Below are 21,418 nucleotides of genomic sequence, written 5' to 3'. Positions count from 1 at the left end.
AGGCCGGGATTTAGTCCAACATACCACAGAGTGACTATATAAGCAGGTCTAATATGTGAGAGTGGATGGGCAGAAAAAAATATAAGATTTAAACCAATTTCTACTCCTTTTACACCCCAAGTGCATTCACTGGGTGGATGTTTCTTGATATTTTGTGCTGAAAGGTTCATTTATCAAGCAAAAAGTGTCAAACACCGTCTGGTCTTTCGGCATTGACCACTTGTTTCTTTTCTCTGTTTTATATTACCGTTAGCTGAATGCCTTTGAGTTGTAGGTAGGACAAGACAGGCAAATCATTAGCAGCTGCCTTCCGGCGTGATGCTCTGTCAATAAATGCAAAAAGCAATTTCTTCAATTCTGGTCTCCCAAAGCCACAACCCTTACCAACCCTTACTTCCTGCTTTGAACACCCCGCCTCCTGCATTGGCTTTAAACATTGATACTGAATGTAAACCAGGTGTGGAATCACCCATTCGGGGGGTGGGTCCTAAGATACTATATTTTCACCCAAACCATCAGCAGCAGCATCATGCACGTCATCCAGTCATTCCACGACGCTACAGGCCGTAGGTAAACTCGAAATAAACTTGTCTATATGAGGTCTTTCCAAGTGAAAAAGTGTCGTTAGCCATGGGAATAACTTGGGCGTACCTCCCTCTTACGCACTTCCGGACAATCGCTTGTCCGTGTTGAGAAGTTAGAAAAACGTTCAGCGCTTTATTGGTACGAACCAAAAGGTGTTCACAACGCCGTAAAATAAACGCAACAGAACGAGTCCGGTTTTCTCTAAGGTTGCCCCGCCGATTGAGTCAAGCTTAACCGACTTTGAACACACATGCAAGTGTACATGCATTCTATCATCCGCCTTTTTTTAGTTCTATTTTTGTGCATGTAGGCTAAGTGGAAGACAAGAAAAAAAAAAAAAAGCCTGTGGCAAGTTGAGCCAAGCCGTGCAGAGGCCAGAAGTAAGTGCAGCACGAATAAATTTGCCAAAATAGGCGTCCTGCTGCAGCCGAAGGCGGTTTTCCACGTGTAATTACACACGCCGATCCGTCTTCATGCTACAATACTAGTCTTTTAATGTGTTATGCATAATTTATGACTATTTCCGAGAAAAAAAAAATGTTTAACACACCCATTCTTAGAGATAGGAGTCACAAATTTATAACTTTCATAACATTTTCATGTTAAATAACAGGGAGTGTAATTTTATTTATTTGACAATTTCTTCATCTCAATTAAATTTGAAACACTTTCATAGGACATTGAGTTCTGAAGTCAATATTCTAAATTCTAAGCCCAAAATGCATCAGGTTATATATTTGAAACGGACGACTGCTTCCAGATGAATATCGAAACCAGTTCGGCTATGCCTCGTGGCATAATATTGATTTTAAAACTCCAGTTTCCATTCAGCTGAGTCTTGTCATTAGGGCCAACAACGCAGCACTAAATGAAAATGTGCAATTTCCACTAAAAACAGATGGAAATAGGATGAATAACAAAAGAGATGTTATGAAAGATGGGAACATTTCCACCAACATTTCAGAGGCTCAAATCTGCGATAACAAACCTTATGTGTAATAACAACGTGTGGTTTTTGGGGTGCCTCACAGTGGGTCCTGGTTTTGAGTCCGGCTCAGGACCTTTGTTGTTCCCAGAATATTATTCTGTGGAAGCAGTGAATGTTATGTTTTTTATATATATATATATATAAAATGTTAAAAAATTAGGATGTCTTGTGATATGATACAGTAACACTGTTTATAAAGTGCTCACTCTGACAATATCACTGATAATTCTTCTAATATAACGATATAGCCTACAGTATATTTCAGGAGTCGTGATCCCTGCGCTTTCCGTCACATCAAGGGGAAAGCCGTGCCAAACCTCACCGAATTAGCTTCTAATTTAAGGAAAACTTTATCTTTATCTTTCTTTTAAAACGATTAAAAGAGCATGTCTTGTTCATTCGGACCGGGCTTTCAATTCGGCGTACAGATGAGACATATTGCAGCAGTAGGTCCAACGATATAACTGCTTTGCACGTTGTATATCTTCTTAAGTCAAAATTCACACGGCTGTGTTGCGGTAAGCGGCGTCAGCTTGTTAATTATTAAGTTAGAATTTAACAAAAACGTATCCGCTGCTTTCACGTCGTGCAAATGTTGTCGGAATATCACTGTGCAGTGAGCTTTAAGGCGGTTAAATTGACACATTTTGAAACGGACTTCTGACAGAAGAAAGACAGTCGCTCTTAATGTGTGAACTCAAGGGGGGGAAAAAATAAATAAATAAACAAATAAAACAACACACGAAAGCGACCCCCCATTGTACTTACAATGAGCCTCTCTGTAAAGGTGTTTCCAGTCTGAGTCTGAGCCGTAGCCAAGCGGACCCTGATGCAGGTGATGCTGCAGCGTCACAACTCCACCGCGCTCAGGAGGACACACTAATGGTGGAGTGGAGCTCTGCTGCTGGGCTGAGAGAGGGGAGGAGGGGAGGAGGGAGGAGGTGGGGGGGGGTAGAAATAAACACACTGGACAAAATTCACCCAGGCAAGGTCTTTCCTGGCTGCTCCAAAAGCTGCCTTTTTCTTATTGGACAAGAGGAAAGAGGTGGGAGCAGGAAAATGAGGCCACATTGGCCCATTACGCACCGGCAGACGCACTGATTGGACACACAGCATATATTGTATATTGACATGAAAAAAAAACTGTTTATACACCATGTGTAGCACTGGGTTTCAAATCAAAAATGCCTCAGTGTGTATAATATATTCAGATAAGAAGATAAGGTTTGCTTTGTATTGAGATTAGTAAGTTTAGATTAAAATATAAGTATTTTGCCTCTGAAACACTGTTTCCACGAAACAGTGAACGCATTTAGTGCTGCAAATGACCTCATTCTAAATTCCTTCTGTGTTAGAAAACACCGTGGAGATTCTATTTTAAAGGTATGACTAAAATAAGAGTAATATTTTATGATTTATGTTAAAATATTTACAATTGTGCTCTGTGGTAATTAAAGCTTAGCTCGCCAACGGACAAATCAGTGCATTTGTTGACACGTGCGGGCCTCTCCAGACGGACAGACAGGTTTGTAGTGTCCACAGACTACACAAAATGGCTGATCATTATGTGTTTTTGTGGCTCTCTGTATCACAATAGATGTTAACCATCTGTTTGTCTGTTGTATAAAGTATCTGTGCCTGCTTAAACTAGACAATAATGTGTTTTTTTTTATTAAAATGACCAGCTGTCAACTCACTTTATTTGTTCCATACCTGTCACTTCCTGTTACTATACCATAGAGTTAAAAGCTCGAGAAAAGATCTTGTAGCTGCACTGGATCACGTGCAAAAAAGAGAGGAATAAAACGGATTGTGATTATGTTGACAGGATATGTGATATGAGTCATGGTTTGAGCAGAAATAGTGATTCATGTATTTCATTTTGACCGCTAAAAATATATATATATATATATATAAAAAATGATGATGATGTGTTTTTCTTTGGGGGTTTGTAACTACCAAACAAGCACATTCTCTTACATATGGAGATTTGTAGATATGGCCTTCACAATGCTTCATTTATAACATTTTATTGTGACGCATTTTGCCTTCACGTGTTAAAGGTTTCACTTGAGAGTCCCTAATTACATTTTTAGACATTTGCAAGTGCCTTTTGACTAGTTATAATTACAACATGAGCAGTCAGATGTCAGATGTCAGGAAAGATAATCATAAAGTCTCGCATTAGTCTTTAATTTAACTCTCCAATTACATTCTGACTGGATAAAATTTAAAGTTAAGATATTTCTAATAACTTCCTGACATGTAAAAATGAACTGCTAAGTTGTAAAGAGAATGTTATTAGACACATTTATAATTCTATTTAATAATTTTTTTATTTTTTATTTTTTACTTTTGGGTGTCTCAAACTCAAGAAATGATTGGTTAAATGAATTTTATGGCAATACTAAAAAGGGTATTATTTCATGCTGCATCTAGTGCATTTTCTAGTTAATGCAGTTCAATCAATTCATTTTATTTATATAAAAATTCACAACAAAAGTTATCTCATGACACTTTCCAATTAGAGCAGGTCTAGACCAAACTCTTTAATTAAATTGTTATACAGAGAGCCCAACATTCCCCCTTGAGCAAGGACTTGGTGAGGAGTGGCGAGGAAAAACTGCCTTTTAGAAGGCAGAAACCTCGGAGCAGACCCCGGCTCAAGATGGGCAGCCATCTGCCTTGACCGGTTGGGTTGAGAGAGAGGGAGAGAGAGAGAGAGAGGGAGAAGGAGCACACAAGCAGAGATGCACAGCAGCAGTAATAATACTAGAAATATTGGATAATGATAATGGAGTATACAGGAGGTACTATGGTGGTTCTGATAGCAGTATTAGTAACAGTATTAATGGTAGTAGGTGTACAGAGTAGTAACAGAATTAAAGTAGATTATGACTAAACAGCAGTAATCCCAGTGAGTTTCAAGCAGGACCGCAGCAGGATCCATGGGATTGTGGTTTTTCTACTGCATTTTCCTGTCAATTTAAGTATGTTTTGCAGCTATTTTGGAAGCCCTCATTATGTCACAGCATCCACTTTTCTTCTCCATTCCTCCATGTTTTTCTTTGCGCTTTGTGTTTACTATCTGATGGTTTAGATTCCCCTCAGGGTTCACTGACATTTCGTCTAGTTTAACCTTATTACAGACGTTCAGATATGTGGATAAACCTGCACTTTTGTGTTTATCCTGAATTACCCAGGAAGCAGCACCTTAACATCAGCAATTGAATGAAATTGCTTGTTGAATTAAAAACAAAAAAAAAAAAATGCAGTAAGAGTTTGTAATTTGCGTTGTTGTACTCGGAGCGTGTTGCCCTGTGAAATCTGTGAACCAGAACAGCTCTGCATGTCGTTCAACATCTGGATTTACTAGAACTTATTAACATTCCTCCCTCTTCTGGAACCGTAAATTTGGACTTTGAGGAAACTCATTACAATTTAATAGTTCAGATGTTCCGCATAAACATTATTTAGAAACACTGAGAGCTTTGGGTGTGTGTTATGTCAGGCTGGATAATGACACACACACACACACACTGTGACCCTGTAACCTTTTCTGTTTGGATTCTTGTTTTTGGGGTGTTGTTCGGAAAAAGGTGTGAGGTTTATCAGTAAGAATATGAATGGAAAAACAAGCATCTGAAGAGTAAGGATAAAATCTTTTTCTTTTTTTTTACCACCTCATAAATCTTTATGAGCTACATCATAGACAGGAAAACAGCAGAAAGTCTGCTTTGAAACGTATAAATATGGTCAGCATCAGGGATTATTGTGTCTGGACATCATGTTTTATCCCTGTTTTTATTTTCCTCTGCATCACATCAGTCAGATTTCAACGACAGTCTTCATTCAAAGTCCTTTCTTGTATTTGTCTCTATATGTGTGCGCCATCTTTAATTTTCTAGCTATGTTGTCATTTCCTAAGGTTTCTGTTGTCCGGGATACCATGAAAATTAATTTATTGCAAGCGATGAAGCATGTGAGATTTCCGAGATGATAGACACGCTCAAAGGTAGGCGTTACAGTGGAACTAAATCTAACACTGGAATTGTGTCTGAAAGGGATAGGGTGTAGGGTATAGGGTTGGGGTTAGGGTATACGGTGTAGGGTATAGGGTTGGGATTAGGTTAGGTGTGGACGCAGCAAATGAGGGGTGCTCCGAGGGGCATGGGCTCCAGGGACCATGATTGTTATTAAAAAATATTTATTATCTTTAAGTTCCCCCTAAAATCTTACAAGGTTGGATAAAACCCGTCCCACATGCGCTGCCATTGGGCCCCTGAGCAGGTAAGGCCACACGGAAGTCCTTCTGTTATCAATACGCTCCGATCTCCCAGGGTCTCTAATTTGGACACTGTGTTTGGAGTTGATGAAACATCTGTGTACTGTGTCCTTTGTGGAATAAGGTATAGGGTATAGGGTATAGGGTTGGGGTTAGGTATAGGGTATAGGGTATAGGGTTAGGGTTAGAGATATGACTGCTCTCATTTTTATTTTTATTCAATCAGTTCTGATGTATATATTTGCCGCATTCCATTTCTCATCCAACATCAGCAAACATCCGCAACACGAATTCAGTCCAGCCGCCCTGTGTTAAAACACTCAGATGCAGGAACTCCCCATCGAAACCAGAAGGTGAAACGCTTGTTATGGTCCCACAGGACAGAATGAACATAATACGTTTTCAGGCAGTCAATATGGTTCATGATCAAAACATCAATATTCACTTCATTGAGCACTGCTGAGATCTTTCCTCATCTCCCCTCCTGGGAACTGGCAATTCTAAAGAAATGTTCCAGTGTTTTATATAGTGACATGTTTCTCTTCTTTTTAACGGATTTATTTCAAAGACATAAATGTATTATAAGCTACTTTGAAGTTGTGGCACAGAATTGCTGATGACGCAGGCTGGATAAATTCTGAAATGTCCCTTTAATGCAGTCATTGATAAATTTAGATATTATTGTATTGTATTTTATGTACACTATATAGACAAAAGAACTGGGGCACCTGACCAGTACACCAACATGGACTTTAATGACGTCGTATTCTGAATTCACAGACAGCGTTACAGTTATAACAGCTTCCACTCTCCTGTGAAGGCTTTCCACAAGATTTTGAAGTGTTTCTGTGGGAATTTTTGCCCACTCATGCAGTCGCTGATGTTGGACCAAAAGGCCTGGCTCACAATCTCCGTTCCAGTTCATCTCAAAGGTGTTGGATGGGGTTGAGGTCAGGGCTCTGTGTGGGCCAGTCAAGTTCTTCCACACCAAACTCATCCAACCATGTCTTTATGGAGCTTTGCTTTGTGCACTGGGGCACAGTCATGCTTTAATAGAAAAGGACCTTCAACAAACTGTTGCCACAAAGTTGGAAGCATAGCATTGTCCAAAATGTCTTGGTGTGCTGAAGAATTAAGATTTCCCTTCACTGGAAGTCAGGGGCCGAGCCCAAACCCTGAGAAACAGCCCCATAAAGAGCATACTTTTGTCTATGTAGTTTACTTCTTAGAACATGGTGGTTGGGATCTTGAATTTATTTACTATTTATATTTTGTTTCTCTTTCCCAGTAAAATTTGTTTTGTTTTTTTTTTCACTATGAACGCATTGTTTGTTGTTGTTTACGCTGACACACCCAACAAACACAAACAAAACCCCCGAAAAGGCTGCTGCGGAATGTTGTGCAAACATTTTTCACCCTGAACATTTTCTAGGAACATTTTCCTACTTTATGAAATATAAAAACTATAATTGTGAAACCTCATCGTCTGTCAGAATTTCTCATTAACAGGATATATGCTCAGGTTAATTCCAGTGCTCAGTGACTCATTTATTGTTCACTGTGTTTTATAAAGGAGGCAGCCAGGCGAGAGAGGAACCCCCTGCAGCAAAGTTTCATCTGATTAATCACCAACACCAACACACAAGAGGCACAGGATGATTTCTTACCACCAGGAATGTTATTAAAACCCTAACTAGTATTTAAATTCTTTCCTTTATTATTCACCAAACAGGTGTTGAGCTGGAGTGAAAATAGAGTTCAGTAACTATCAAACCGATCGGGTGCCGCGTTAGACGGCTCTTCGTTGTTTGTTTTTTTTAAATCCGGGTTTGCCAGTGTCAGATATGAATGAGTCATGTATGAGAAATACGTGACTGAGCGAGCTGGGAGGAGGAGGGAGGGGGGGGCAGAGCTGATCCTGAGTCAGAGTAAATCACAGAGGCAGACAGTGTGGGAATGAAAAGATTCCAGAGCCGCAAGAAATGTACACATCAGGGGAACAAACACACAAAGGTGCTCTTTCGCTTCATTCATGATTCCCCCCCTCTCTGATGGACTTCAGGTCTTTGAAGAATGGAAGATGGAGCAAATAAAAGTCGTGTCCATGCATTTGCACGCCGGCAAATTTGAATTTAATAAAACACAAACCGTACTGAGAAAAAACAAGCTCACCAACTTGAATTATCATATTTTTGCATTTGCAGCAAACATAAACCGTAAAGGGGAAAAATACATATTTTAGTCGGACATGTGGCTTCAAAATAAAAGAACTGAGAGCTGGGAAAATAAAGTTGACGGACTACGCGTCCGATATGTGATTTTAAAATTACAACATTTTGATCTGGTCAGATATGCTTGGCTGCCCGGGAGCTTATGAAGCCTGGCACTTACAAAACTGTTGTGTTCACAGATGACTACTGCCCATATTGTTCTATGTAATGGTAATGGAAATATATGTGTCATATATGACTTATATATACCCACATATATGCCACAGTCAGGTGCATATGTGTCATACATAATGTCATATATATAGCTTATATATGTCTGACTTTTTGTATATATGCCATACATAATGCCTATAGCTCACTTTATTTGCAAATGATGTAATGCGCATGTATGTTCAAACAAAATGTATTTATGATTGTACTTATTTTAATTCAGTGCAGACAATAGTTTTTGATTGTTTTATTGCACGCAGTAGTTTTTAAAATGGCTTCAATCATCTATCATCCATATCGATCCATATTGCGGCGACGGGCGAACTACCGACTCATAAAGCCGAACCGAGACACCCGGAAGTGTGACGTAAAGGGGCGGGGGAAAACCGCAATGCATTGTGGGTTTAGGGGGCAATTGAAAAGTTTGTTTACGCCGGCTGCGTGCGAGACGCTGCTGTCGTGTTGTTGTTTTTGTTTAAACAAGTCAAAACATTGGGGCAAACATCCTTCGCTTCGGTAAAAACAAACAATTGAGTGAGAGTTTTATTATTTCCGACGTGGAAGCAAAGCCAGGGACCTCGGCTGATACTGGTGTCTCCATGCAACTGACCGGCGTTTACGTTCAGAAAAGTTTTTTTCCGACATTTTGCTACATCATGTTCGAGTTCATTACAGTAAGTGGACTTTAGAATATTTTATGCAACCTAACATCGTAGTGTTGTCATATATTCCCACCAGTGTGTGATTAAAGAACGTTTTAAAAAATATCCCCCTATGGTTAGCAAAACATTCTAGACCTTGGAAACACTTTAGAGGTACAATTACTACATTTTTGGAGCTTTCAGCTACATCTCGTATCTGTAACAGGAAGTGGGATAAGCTTAAATAATCAAACAACCTAATGTCTGTATGTTATTCAGTCCCCTGAAAATGGAGACTTAGTCTTCCGGCTTAGACTGGTTGGGTAGATGTACATGATGCAACAGCAGGGCGGCGCTGTTGTTGCATCATGCTGTTTACACCTTTTTTCACTATACAGTCCCACAAAATATATGAACATATATGTTTTTTTTTATCTATGCCACAAATGTTTTCCATGATATATGCTATACATATATATGTAAATATATGTGTGCATATATGAATATATATATGCAGGGGGCCAATTTCGAATATGTGCACATATGTCGGAAAATATATGTGGCGTGTACATATATATATATATATATGTTCATGTAGTTTCTTTTCATGTGGGCAAGGTTTCTTCCTGTTAAAAGGGAGCTTTTCCTTGCCACTGTCTGCTTGCTCGGGGTTTCTGCAAAGTTTTTACATTTTGATTGTAAAAAATGCTATATAAATAAAATTGAATTGAATTGAGTGACTAATGCCTTGAATTAATAATGAATCCTGGCAGTACTTAATTTGAGCTCTGTAATCAATAACGCTTGCACATGAATTTATGTAACTTAAAAATTTATATGTTTAAAGAATGTCAGAGCTAACATATTGTTGTTAACAAGCCACGGCAATATTTTTGAGGTTCTTGTATTTCTTGTGTATTTATACATAAAAGTATACTTTAAACATTTAGTCAGTAGTGGTATTAAAAGAAGATATGAACAATTGCTTTTTCACAAGTTAGGATTCCATTGACTTCTGAAAATTCTAATGAAAGATATTAAATTCAGTTTCAATTGTTCATACTGATATTTTTTAAAGGGGATTCTAGATGTGTAAAATTCTATTCTGATTGATCAATATGAAATAAATCTTTGTGATAATCGATGTAAGATAGACAGTGAAATCAATAGGCCTAATCATAAAATTTAGTTGTCCATTGAGGCTAAACTGTAAATACGATTGCTATTTTAATATGAATATCTCTGTTGAATAAATTGAATTGAATTGTTGAGTAAATTGAAAAAGAAGTCTACAAAATGTATGAAAGGCCTACTCACATGCTGATGGTAGTTATATTGCTTATCCTTATGTTTACTATGCTGGGAACTTAAGTAGTTAGTTCATTTTATATTCAATTCAGTTAAGTTAATTTATATAGCGCCAATTCACAACAAAAGTTATCTCATGTCACTTTCCAATTAGAGCAGGTCTAGACCAATTTAATTAAATTAAAATATAGAGAACCCAACATTCCCCCTTGAGCAAGCACTTGGATTTAAAGAGTGTTTAAAGAGCAGAGGTGTCTTGTCCAGGAAACATTGTTAAGTTATCAGTTTTGTCTTGTGTCTATGTTGTCTTGTGATTTCCTGTTTCACCACTTCCTGTCTGTGTCTGTTGTCGTCACCTTTGCTTTTTTCCCCTTTGTTTGTTTTCCCTCCTTTGGGATTACCTGTCTCCGCCCTGTTTGTTTCCACCTGTGCCCTTACCTTGTGTGTTTATATAGTCCTCGTCCCCTTTTGTCCTGTGCCAGTTTGTCTTGTCCCTTGTGTCAGACAACCAGCGTCTCCATGCTATTGCCGTAGCCATTTCCAGTTCTTGTTATTTTGTTACTTTATTCCAGTGATTTTCAGTTCGTTTTCTTAGCCTCGCTTCAGTCTAGTGAGTTTTCGTTTCTTAGTATAGTGTAGGTTTTTTCCTCTTTGAAAAGTGATTTTCAGTTTTGTACTTTTGTGAACAAAAACTTTATTTTAAAACTTCGAGAGTCGTACATTTGGGTTCTGGTCCATAGCTCATTTCTGTTGCATTTCAGGTACCAAATATCTTTAGTGTTGTCACAAGTGCACCAAATATGGACTTATCCGCTCCTTAATTACTTGGAAAAAGTGAAACGAGCTGTTGAACTAGAAAGATTTACATTTTCAGTGGGCGCCGATGGTGTTGGGGCTTCAGCCACAAGACAGAAGTCCTTTTATGAGATGTGGTGACCAGGAACGTCATTAATGGCGCAACTTTTTACCACAAGACCCCTTACTAGATTCATCTGACCGTGCTGAACTAACTTGACAGCACTATGACAGTGCATATCACTAATTTGTGAGCGTAAGAGCAGTGATAAATAAATAAACACATATTTTTGAATTCATATAATTTTCAAAGCATAGCGAAGTGAAACCCCTAGCTGTCTGAAAAGTAAAAATCTCAGGTATGAAGATGAAAGAATGAGAGCCCCACACACTGTAGACCGCTTTCATTAGACCATTAGACAACATTTGAATCCCCAGGGGTGGGGAGAGATCTTGACAGGTCTTCATCAGGCCCTGTTTGATCTGACAAAGACCCCCATGTGGATTGAAACATTGTTTGATGGTCTAATAAATGTGTTGTCGGTGTACTGTACAGTGTGTGGGCTCTTTTTTTTGATCACCTCCAAAAAAAAAAAAAAAAAAAAGGTATGATTGTTGGAAAGTGGATGCCGCTCAGGTAAAATACATCCTGGTTTTGGCTAATGAGCAAAAAAAAAATATATGCAAAACTACAGGTGAGGTTCTTAGGTTACTGAAGCTTTTCCATGAACAGAAAATTACATATATATTCACATATTTAGTTATGATGATGTGCAGTCCCACCAATATATATGAAAATGACCACCTTTGTTTCTATCAGATGAACATTTTCATATGAATGACATCACTGATTCTGCCTATGAACAACAAGAATGACATTTACAAAGTTTAGCCGTATTTCATAGGTGGAATTATTTTTTCCAATTGTTCCCTACTGAAGACATCAAAGCTGACGTGCTGATGAACGGCGTTCAGTGTGATCATTCGGACATGTTTTTAATTCTTGTTAGAAGACCCGGCTGTCAGGAGACTTGTTGTAGCTTGGTCCTTTAATCCTCTTCCTGTCCCTCTCTCTCTCTCTCTCTCTCTCTCCTGTGTTTACATTAGGTCATCCTCCGCTGTCTCTGAGCATCAGCTGCTGACGAGATGGCGTCTCTTTTCGATGCCAGGGATCCATTTGGCCGTGCAGGAATGTAAAGGCTGCGAAATTACACAACAGGTCTTTTAACACTCCAGTCAAAGGAGAAGAAGAAAATATGTCCGCACCTGTTCACTCTGAGAGGGAAGTAGAACGTCTCTGATGACTGACGAAGGACATCCAGTGCATCCACTGTCCATGTATGTAGTATATGCTGAGGGCTCTGATTACTTTTAATCTGACACTGTGCTCTTCCCAGAGTATCCATTATTAATGAGTCCTAATGGGAACAGCAGCACTGAACCTTGTATTGATTAGGTTTTTCTTACCTCTAATCTAATCATAGCAAAGGCGTCCATGGCTTTCACTTACATAAATGGTGGAAAAATTTCGCAAACTATATGAATGTCTGTTTCCTTTTTCAAGGATTTAGTCATGTTTTCCTCCTTTTGATTTTGGCAAGGGGGGGAAAAAAAAATTTGTTGCATGTCATCCTCCTTTCTTTCCCTTTCCTGTAGGTCTCAACTTTCAGTATCAATTAAAGTAAAAATGCCAAAATCAAGAAAAGATCCCATGTGGATTTCGTTAAGATTCTTAGTTTAAAGCTAATCCTAGCTAAAGATGCACAGATGTACCGTGGACTAAGTCAGAATTTTAGGCTTAGAACCGTGGATGTTATGATCAGGAGGTTAATTATGCAGCAGATCTTTCCGCTCTTTGGGAATGTGGTACTCGCAGCGGATATGAGCTGACCTTGTTGGGCGGAAATTTCTTGAACCGACTTGTTGCAACGGTGGCAGCCTATGATGTTGCAATGTGTTAAGTGGCTGAGCTCTTCATGAGAACACGGTGTCACGAAGACGATTTGCAGAATTGTCAGACCACGGCACGGAAAACCCAACCTTTCCTTGTCAGTCCGGGTTCAGATGAGCACGAGCCCCCAGATAGAAGCCAACAGCGTTTCGGGATGCCTGTTGCTTTGCATGTTACACTTTTAGCTTTCAATTGTAAATGCATTGACAGGGAAAAAAAAAATCTGACGAAACATGTTTACCTCCTGGATTTCTGACGGGTTCCTGAGTCCGATTGGTCCTCAGTTTTCTCTGAATCTTTTCATGCTGTGGGTTATAGATGGAGCTCCCCCCCGCAACCCTGATGGATAAGCGGTATAGAAAATGGATGGATTGGTTATAGATGGCGAAATCCCTAATATCTCTGTAGTTACGTGCTGAAAAATGTTCTCAAACTGCTGCATTATGATGGCTGGTGGTCGTTCGCAAACCCACCGTTGCTTTCAAGCCTTTTATACCAGTGAATCAGTTTACCTCCCTTACTAAGCTTTCCATAACATGTCTGCTTAGTGATGACAGTTTGAAAATATTTTCATTTCAGTTTGCGTTTCGGCGTTGCCCCGACAAGATGTTCATTTACGTGGATCAGTGGAGTTGCTATGGTTATTGCTGATGAGTCACTCGGCTTCGATATTACTCTGAATACAGCAAAAAAAAAAGAGAAGATACTGAAAATAGAAGAAGTGCCTATGGTTGTGTAGGCGTTGGTAGAGACGAGGAAGATTTGTTTGTACGTGCACCATTAGATGTTTCCAGTTGGAGCCAATTTGGTTGCAGCTATTTTAAACAGTGAAGACTTAATAAACACACTGGCGAATTTGTGTGTGTGTGTGTGTGTGATGTGGCATCATCCCCACACACACAAACATAAATAAAAGTAAACCCAGGCAAATAAAAACAGATCAGCATGATTAATATAATACAGATAAATGAAAGAAGAAAGAAAGAAAAACATGATTAATAAGCATTAAATATTTCTTATACTATATTTACCTTGTATTTATTATTTACATACTTAGTACTAGATAGGCTTTCCTTAAGTTATTTGCATTTTTATTCATATATCATTTTACCTTCTCTTACAGGCTGATACAGGAACACATGCCGCCACATGCCATCACGCTGTACAATAACAGCTAAAGCTACAAAATGTCTTCACAAGAAATTTTGAGTGGGCCAATGGCGCTCGACGGGGCTCTGCTGCCGGCCGGGACCCTGCCTGCCTGGCTGGAAACATTCCTTGGTAGATCTCAAAACATGTTTGAAGCCTTTATTTTGAAAAACTGTTTGACAGCCACTTCCTGTAATTTGAAAGGGGCTTATATTTTGAAAATCTGTGTGTGCGTGTCTCTGTGTGGTCATATATGCATGTTGTGGTGTGTGTATCTTATTAATATACACTGGGTGTCCATTGGGCTCCATGTATTAGTAGTGGGAGCAGCCATTTTGTGTGCTGACTATATGAGCAGCTGTGCACATTACCATAGAAACAGGCCCCCTCCATGCCCCCCTCCCTTCCCTTTCAGCCAGGGAGGGTCACAGAGCAGAGAGAGAGAGGGGCTTATATTTTGAAAATCTGTGTGTGTGCGTGTGGACATATGTGCATGTTGTCAAGTCAAGTCAACTTTATTATTTCTGTAGCATCCAGTTGACACAAGTCAGCCAGGACTGATAGTTTAGTGACTTTTTAATGAGTTCTTTGCAGGTAATAAACCAGCATAAGAGCTTTGTACAGAATACACAACAAAATGTTTCTTCTTGAATGTTTCTCATAGGTCTGTGCCACGACGTTGTGGAGATACTCCTTCGTCCAGCGGCTCCAGAACTGCTCTGCCAGGAACCTTGAGTAGATCATCTCTGCCTTAAAAAAATGCATCAAGGTGGTAAAGTTTTAAGCATTTACCTCTGCTTAGTGTCTCTATTTCTTCCTGATGTGCTTGTCTTTGCAAACCTTTGATGATCACAAGTTCTGCGTCTTGTCGTTCATCAACAGTAGAGTGTGCATTTGATTTGTTGCTTGATAGACAGATTCACAACACCAACTGCATGAGACCAGGCCTTGTTGACCTGGTCTTATTCTGCAGTTTGTGTGTGTGATGTTTGCACCTTCCTCACCTCAGGATCTCCAACTGGAAACTGTAATCTCTTTTCCTTTTCCCACAAGGAATTTAGGGCCCGTGAACCAGTTGGATGAGAGCAGTTCTTCTACTGTTGTTCCCCTTGATGCCTCGTCTGCAGGGTTTTCACAGGCAGAAAGGTAAAATCACTACAGGGGTGTCATGTTATGATGGATCTTTTGCACCCTGTTAGAGACGAATATGTGAAAATGTCTTGTTGACATCAGTTTCTCTCGAACTTACTTGTTAATCGCTCATTGAGGTTGGTTCCCTCATGCTCATGTCAAAAACTTTTCAGGCTTCTTTGGGTGATAGATGCCATTGTGTGGTATGTACCATGGAACCAGGCAGGAAGTCCATCATCTTCAGCTTTCTCTGCTTCACCTCTTTCAATGTCTCGGTGAATTTCCTTAAAGCATCTTTTCTAATTCTTTCAGAGCGACGAACCACCTCTGACATGCCCTGGGCTCGGGCTTTGCATTGTAGGTCAGTATGTAGGTCATGTATGTGTATATATATATATGTATATGTGTGTGTATAGGTAGATAGATATAGATAGATATATATGTATATATGTGTGTGTATAGGTAGATAGATATAGATAGATATATATGTATATATGTGTGTGTATAGGTAGATAGATATATATATGTATATACATATATACACACACATATTACATATATGTGTATATGTATGAGAGTATCAGAGAGTATCAGTTATGTGTACTCTCATATATATATATATATATATATATATAAACACATGTGTTTGTATATATATATGTATATACATCTATATACATATATATGTATGAGAGTATCAGTTATGTGTGTGTATAATATACACACACATAACTGATACTCTCATATATATATATATGTATATATATATATATATATATATAAATGTGTGTGTGTATATATATAAGATTTGTTTGTACGTGCACCATTAGATGTTTCCAGTTGGAGCCAATAGAAATACGCCTGATAACAGACATTTAAAATCCAGCATATAAACATTACACATACAAGTTGAATGTTAAATGTGCTGTGGTTTATTACTAAACAGGAAATGTGGACAGTAAAACTGAACGAATATCCAGTACAACATTCACAAGTCTTCATGCCAGTCATCTTTGCATCTTTGTCCAGAAGCGGCTTCCTGGAGGAGGATGCAAGGTTGTTTCAGGATCTTTCTCCTTTCAAATCCAAGGATGTGGTTCCCTTACTTTAAGCATAGACTGGAATTTGTCCATGGAAGCACTTCAGCTTCACAGAGATGTGCTGCTGCTGTTGTTGTTGTTGTTGTTGTTAGCTGGGACCTTGCTCCTCTTCCTGCCTCATCCTCTTCCTTAGCTGCTCACCGATATCCGCCAGAGGGTTCATTTTGGCCGAGAGGGTCTTCACCGCGTCACTAAACCGGGTGGTTTCTGCTTCCCTACAACAGGAGCAAAAACAGACAAGCATTCAGGTTTCTTTCTTTTTTTTTTTTTTAAAGGAGACACTAATTTCACAGCTTATTGTGCAGGAATATTGACAGAAGAAGAAAGGATACGATGAGCTGCTTACAGGAATTTGCGTTTCTGTGACTGCTTCATCTGGCTGAAATCTGTTGGCTCAGGTCTCTTCACCGGCCTACAAGACAAGACAAGACAAAAACAGAGAAAGTTTTACATGCACAAATACAACATAATGGTAAGACAGGATTCTACCTCTACATATACATATAGATCCTGCTCTGCATTATTAAGAGATAAGTCGAGTGGACAGCAGCAACGCCCACTATGTCAGAACGGCTCTTGGCTATGACACCAAAACTGTATGTTAAACAAGAATTTTCGTTTTCTTTTTCCTTTTTTAGTATAATCTATAACAATAATATTAGAGTTATCTGACGACATCCGCAGTTGCATATGTATATACACATATACGTGTATATCTATGTATACATACATATATGTGTCTATATATATATACACACACACACATATATACACACGTATATATATAGACACATATATGTATGTATACATATATATATACATATATATGTATACATAGATATATACGTGTATATCTATGTATACATACATATACATATGTATACATACATATGTGTGTCTATATATATATATACACACACACACACACATATATACACACGTATATATATATATACACACACACACACATATATGTATGTATACATATATGTATATATACATAGATATACACATATGTGTATATGTATATATACATATGCAACTGCGGATGTCGTGAGATAACTCTAATATTATTGTTATAGATTATACTAAAAAAGGAAAAAGAAAAACTAAATTCTTGTTTAACATACAGTTTTGGTGTCATAGAGCTGTTCTGACATAGTGGGCGTTGCTGCTGTCCACTCGACTTATCTCTTAATAACGCAGAGCGGGATCTGGTGAAAATGAGCCCTCTGCTCCGAGCTGGGAAACTTTTATGACCCCTTTTAACGACTGTGCGAGTAACTACTCCATCACATAAATGACACAGCGCGGGAGGCTCCACAGCAGCTCCAGAGGTAAGAGAGATAATTGAAAAATTCCACCATATACTGTATGTATGACCCAGATAGGATTTATGCTTTCTGTAGCCATGACTGTTTTTAACTTGGCTTTTGTGTCAAATAATCAGGACCGTCTTTGATGGCCTCTCTTTTAGGCTTTCATTCATATGATGTCCTTCCTCTATTGCCTCATAATTCACAGAGTCTACCATTAAACTCACCTGCCTCCATCTTATCTCTGACAGCCACGGAGACCTGATTCTGGATGGATTCTGGACCTGAGTGCTAAGTAGCCCCTCTGACCAGCTTAGCTAATTCAAAGTATTCAAAGTATATCCAAGTATTTGGACTTTATTCTTGATATGCTGGTGGAAAAGGTGTTTTTTTTTGTTTGTCTTCATCTCACAACAGCAGGAAGAGAAGCAAACTCCATGAAAAGAGATTTTATCTTACTCACTTTGGGATCAGATCTCAGCCAGGTGTAAAAGCCTGTACGCTTTGGCAAAATATAAAGGTATATGCTGTCTCAAACTGTCAATTCAATTTTTTCAATCCAATACAACTTTAATCATCCTTGTGAGGGAAATTGGAAGCAGCAGATCAACCTGAAAAGTGACTTTTTCAAAAAGAAAGAGAAATATACTTAAGCATACTTCATTTTGTCACTTTTCCAGTTTGAACACTACAAACTACTTTGAGTTAGTGTGTAGTCTGAATCCAGACTAATGCCACCTACAGCTGCAGTTTTTTTTGGGGGGGCGGCGGGCTTTGTTAAAAACAAGTCCACTTTCAGGGAATCCTGGGCCATGATGTTTATTATAGGGGGGTCCTGTTAAGTTAATCTGATGGATCCCTACTGAAACACTACAATCACAGCTTCACTTTACTGGCGCTTTCATCAGAATATATGTTGGAAATGGAACTTACGCTTTGTTTTTCCTGCTTTTTCGACGAGCAGCGGGGGCTGTAGCGGCGGCGGGGGCGATGAGCTGAGAGAGCTCCGGCAGGGCATCAGCTAGCGGTCTCATGTCTCCCACCACGGGCGTGGCCTGCCTCCGGGCCTCAGCCGCCTGCTGCTCTTTGGCCTGTTTGATGGCGCTGATCTCTGAGACGGGCAGAGGGGAGACACATAACGGAGGGCGGGTTACAATAATACAAATGAGACGTGAAGCAAGAGTGAATGTCAGTGAAGGGTAAGAGGTCTCCATCTGGTACACACAGTGCTCCATTTACAGAAAAAAAATGTCAAATGTGAAGCATGGAACAGTTTAAAAAAGTCTAGCGAAATGAGGAACACATTCTTCCAGTCTGATGCTAGTGTTTTACAAAGGCCTGCTTCATACAAAACTAATAAAACCAGGCTTTCATCTGGCTGTACGCACACATACAATCCAAACATATTACAAATACAGTCCACTTTCTGCCATAATAACAGATATTTTTAGCGAGCACTGATCCACGATATGCAGAATTCATGAAACGGCCAGAGTCGTTTTTTTTTAAAACAGAAGTTCCAAATTTTCTTTGCGATTTTACCGCTTTGATCTGTGATTTGATGCACATCAAATGAGTTAATTTTGTTCCAGAAATTCGACAACATCGATGATATAGATAGATAGATAGATATACTTTATTGATCCCAGGCTGGGAAATATGGGAAAAATTGGGAAATATGCGATTAATCTTTTTAATCTGTTTGTACGCAAGTGTGTGAATATCATTGCTTCACGGACAGGCTTTGCCTACATTTCTGATAAACATTTTATCCTGCATGTATATATAAACAGAACGAGAATATTGTCTTACTAACATGCAAACTATTACAGTCACAAGCTTCATAGGTCAAACTGCTGTCCCTGCCCTGCGTCCATGATCTCAAATAATTTAGAAAAAAAAGCTAATATTTCATTTGGATTTTCTTCTAATTCCTGAAAACTAGAGCCGCTCTTGGGTTTCAGCAAGATTCGGTCACATGGCCATTAGCACCTAATTATACTCCTGAACAGGATATGTGTTGCGTTACCCAAGAATTGATTGGCTCAGCGGAAGGGTATGGTTACACGCCTGATCGCAATTATGGGAGATGATGGCGGCAGTGATGACGTTGGTGGTGTCGGGGGTAAGCAGTTATAATTACAGAGAGAGAGAGAGAGAGGTTCAAAGACGGACATTCAGCCAAAACGCCCCAAACTCTGTGACTTACTCATCGGCCAGGAAAGTATTGAATAGCTGGCTGAGACATCTGTAATCATTACTGACGATATCTGGGCTGCAGCTTCATAAAGCAGCTAAAATGAATCTTCGCTGTAAGCTCTAATGTTACACCTACCGATATGAGATGAAGATTTGTTTCTAAAAGTTCTAAAAGTTGAGAGATAAATTTAAAAAAATGAATACATGCTGCTATGAAAATCATTTCCGGCCTTTAACTTTTAACAAGTAATGATGAAAACCTTTTTGTTTTACTGGCAAAAACACCCCGACTGAATTTCTATTTGTTCTTTATTGTTGAACAAACAAAGGATGGTGGTTTTGGTTGGAATATTTATTTTTGCAGATTATTATTTAAATATTTATTCTAATCTAACCTGCACCAGACTCCAGGACAAACTCAAGCTGCTGTACCCTTCTGCTATCAAATGACTCTTTTATTAGTCTTTTTGTTTGTTTGTTTTTTTTTTTGTTGTTTTTGTGTCCAAGTTTGGTCCCAAGTTACTGTTGGAATAAGTTATAAATTAATTATCTAAGTTTGATCCGGTGTAACAATGTGGCTCTGGGCATGGAATTTGATTTTGAACAATAATAAAAAAAATAAAAACACAAAACATCATGCTTTAATTTTGTGCTTGTCAAGGTTACTTTTGTCTTTTTCCATTATTCATGCTTGTGTACGCAGTCAGCACAGGTTCAGGTATCAGCGCTCATTTTCCTTCCCTTCAGCCAGCCGCTGCCACAGTGCTAGATAATCCATCAAGCCATTATTTTAACACGCCTCGCAACTGGTATCAAGTTTTTTTTCTCTATTTTACGGCCAATCATGCGATATTCATGGGAAGAAATGAAAGTCTCGCCAAAATGCAGTCCCTAATGGCAAACAAACTATCACATTCCTTATATTTGGGTCTCAACTGGGGAAAAATGAAGGGAAAGTCTACAATAAGCAAATAATTATTATAATATAATGATAATTAAAAGAACAACCCATTCTAATTATTATTTACATTAGAATTCACTGATGCCACATTGGTTAAGAATCGCTTATCCACAATGTAATTTAAATATGTTGAAGTGAAGATTTAAAGTCACTGGTGTTATGGTTAAGCGTAAATATTTTTACTGGCGTATGTACATTCCTTCTAAAGTGCCGAGTGTTGATATAAACTCACTATTGAGCCATCTCTCCCTCCTCTCCTTCATCTTCTCTTTCTTCGACTTGACTTTCTTCTCGTCTGGTTCTGTGAAAACACACACACAAAAACACAGACAGAGTGTGTTACGTGACAGCACACATCAAACCCGGTCAGCTGAGGGAGAAGCTTACTAATTAAACATGAAGAGAGGCAAAATTCATAAATGTGTTAAAGATACATCAAAGGTGGTGAGAAAATGACTTGGCTGCAAGCTACAACAAGCCTCCACCCTCTCCACCCCCCCACTCGCGGAGGGAGAGGGGGGGAAAGGCTGGATCACAACATAATCCTGCGCTCTGTTTAAGATACATG

The 21,418-nt window shown here is 38.9% G+C and overlaps 1 protein-coding gene and 1 long non-coding RNA gene across 4 annotated transcripts in view; one reads left to right on the top strand and one right to left on the bottom strand.

Moving 5' to 3' along the window:
* The first annotated feature begins 8,538 nt into the window (after positions 1-8,538).
* On the top strand, positions 8,539-15,705 carry LOC124055767. Of its 3 annotated transcripts, XR_006842787.1 has the most exons (6): positions 8,539-8,973; positions 12,151-12,381; positions 14,118-14,275; positions 14,808-14,912; positions 15,197-15,289; positions 15,587-15,705. It is a non-coding gene; the product is annotated as an uncharacterized LOC124055767 (long non-coding RNA). The 3 variants fall into 3 exon arrangements; XR_006842788.1 differs by having other exon boundaries at positions 8,540-8,973; positions 15,205-15,689; XR_006842786.1 differs by having other exon boundaries at positions 8,541-8,973; positions 15,197-15,689.
* Positions 15,706-16,183: 478 nt separating this feature from the next.
* The window catches only part of slx9 (SLX9 ribosome biogenesis factor), a 23,820-nt gene continuing 18,585 nt past the window's right edge, over positions 16,184-21,418 (bottom strand). Inside the window, exons 3-6 of the mRNA XM_046382548.1 lie at positions 21,083-21,151; positions 18,624-18,801; positions 16,721-16,786; positions 16,184-16,589 (exon numbers count right to left, since the gene is read on the bottom strand). Of these exons, the coding sequence (XP_046238504.1) occupies positions 16,463-16,589; positions 16,721-16,786; positions 18,624-18,801; positions 21,083-21,151 (440 nt within the window). The 3' untranslated portion in view covers positions 16,184-16,462. The remainder of the gene's footprint in view (positions 16,590-16,720; positions 16,787-18,623; positions 18,802-21,082; positions 21,152-21,418) is intronic.

The sequence above is a fragment of the Scatophagus argus genome, chromosome 24 (assembly GCF_020382885.2).
Source record: "Scatophagus argus isolate fScaArg1 chromosome 24, fScaArg1.pri, whole genome shotgun sequence".
NCBI lineage: Eukaryota > Metazoa > Chordata > Actinopteri > Scatophagidae > Scatophagus > Scatophagus argus.
Note: the sequence above shows the minus strand (reverse complement) of the source record. Positions and strands in the feature narration are given on the sequence as shown.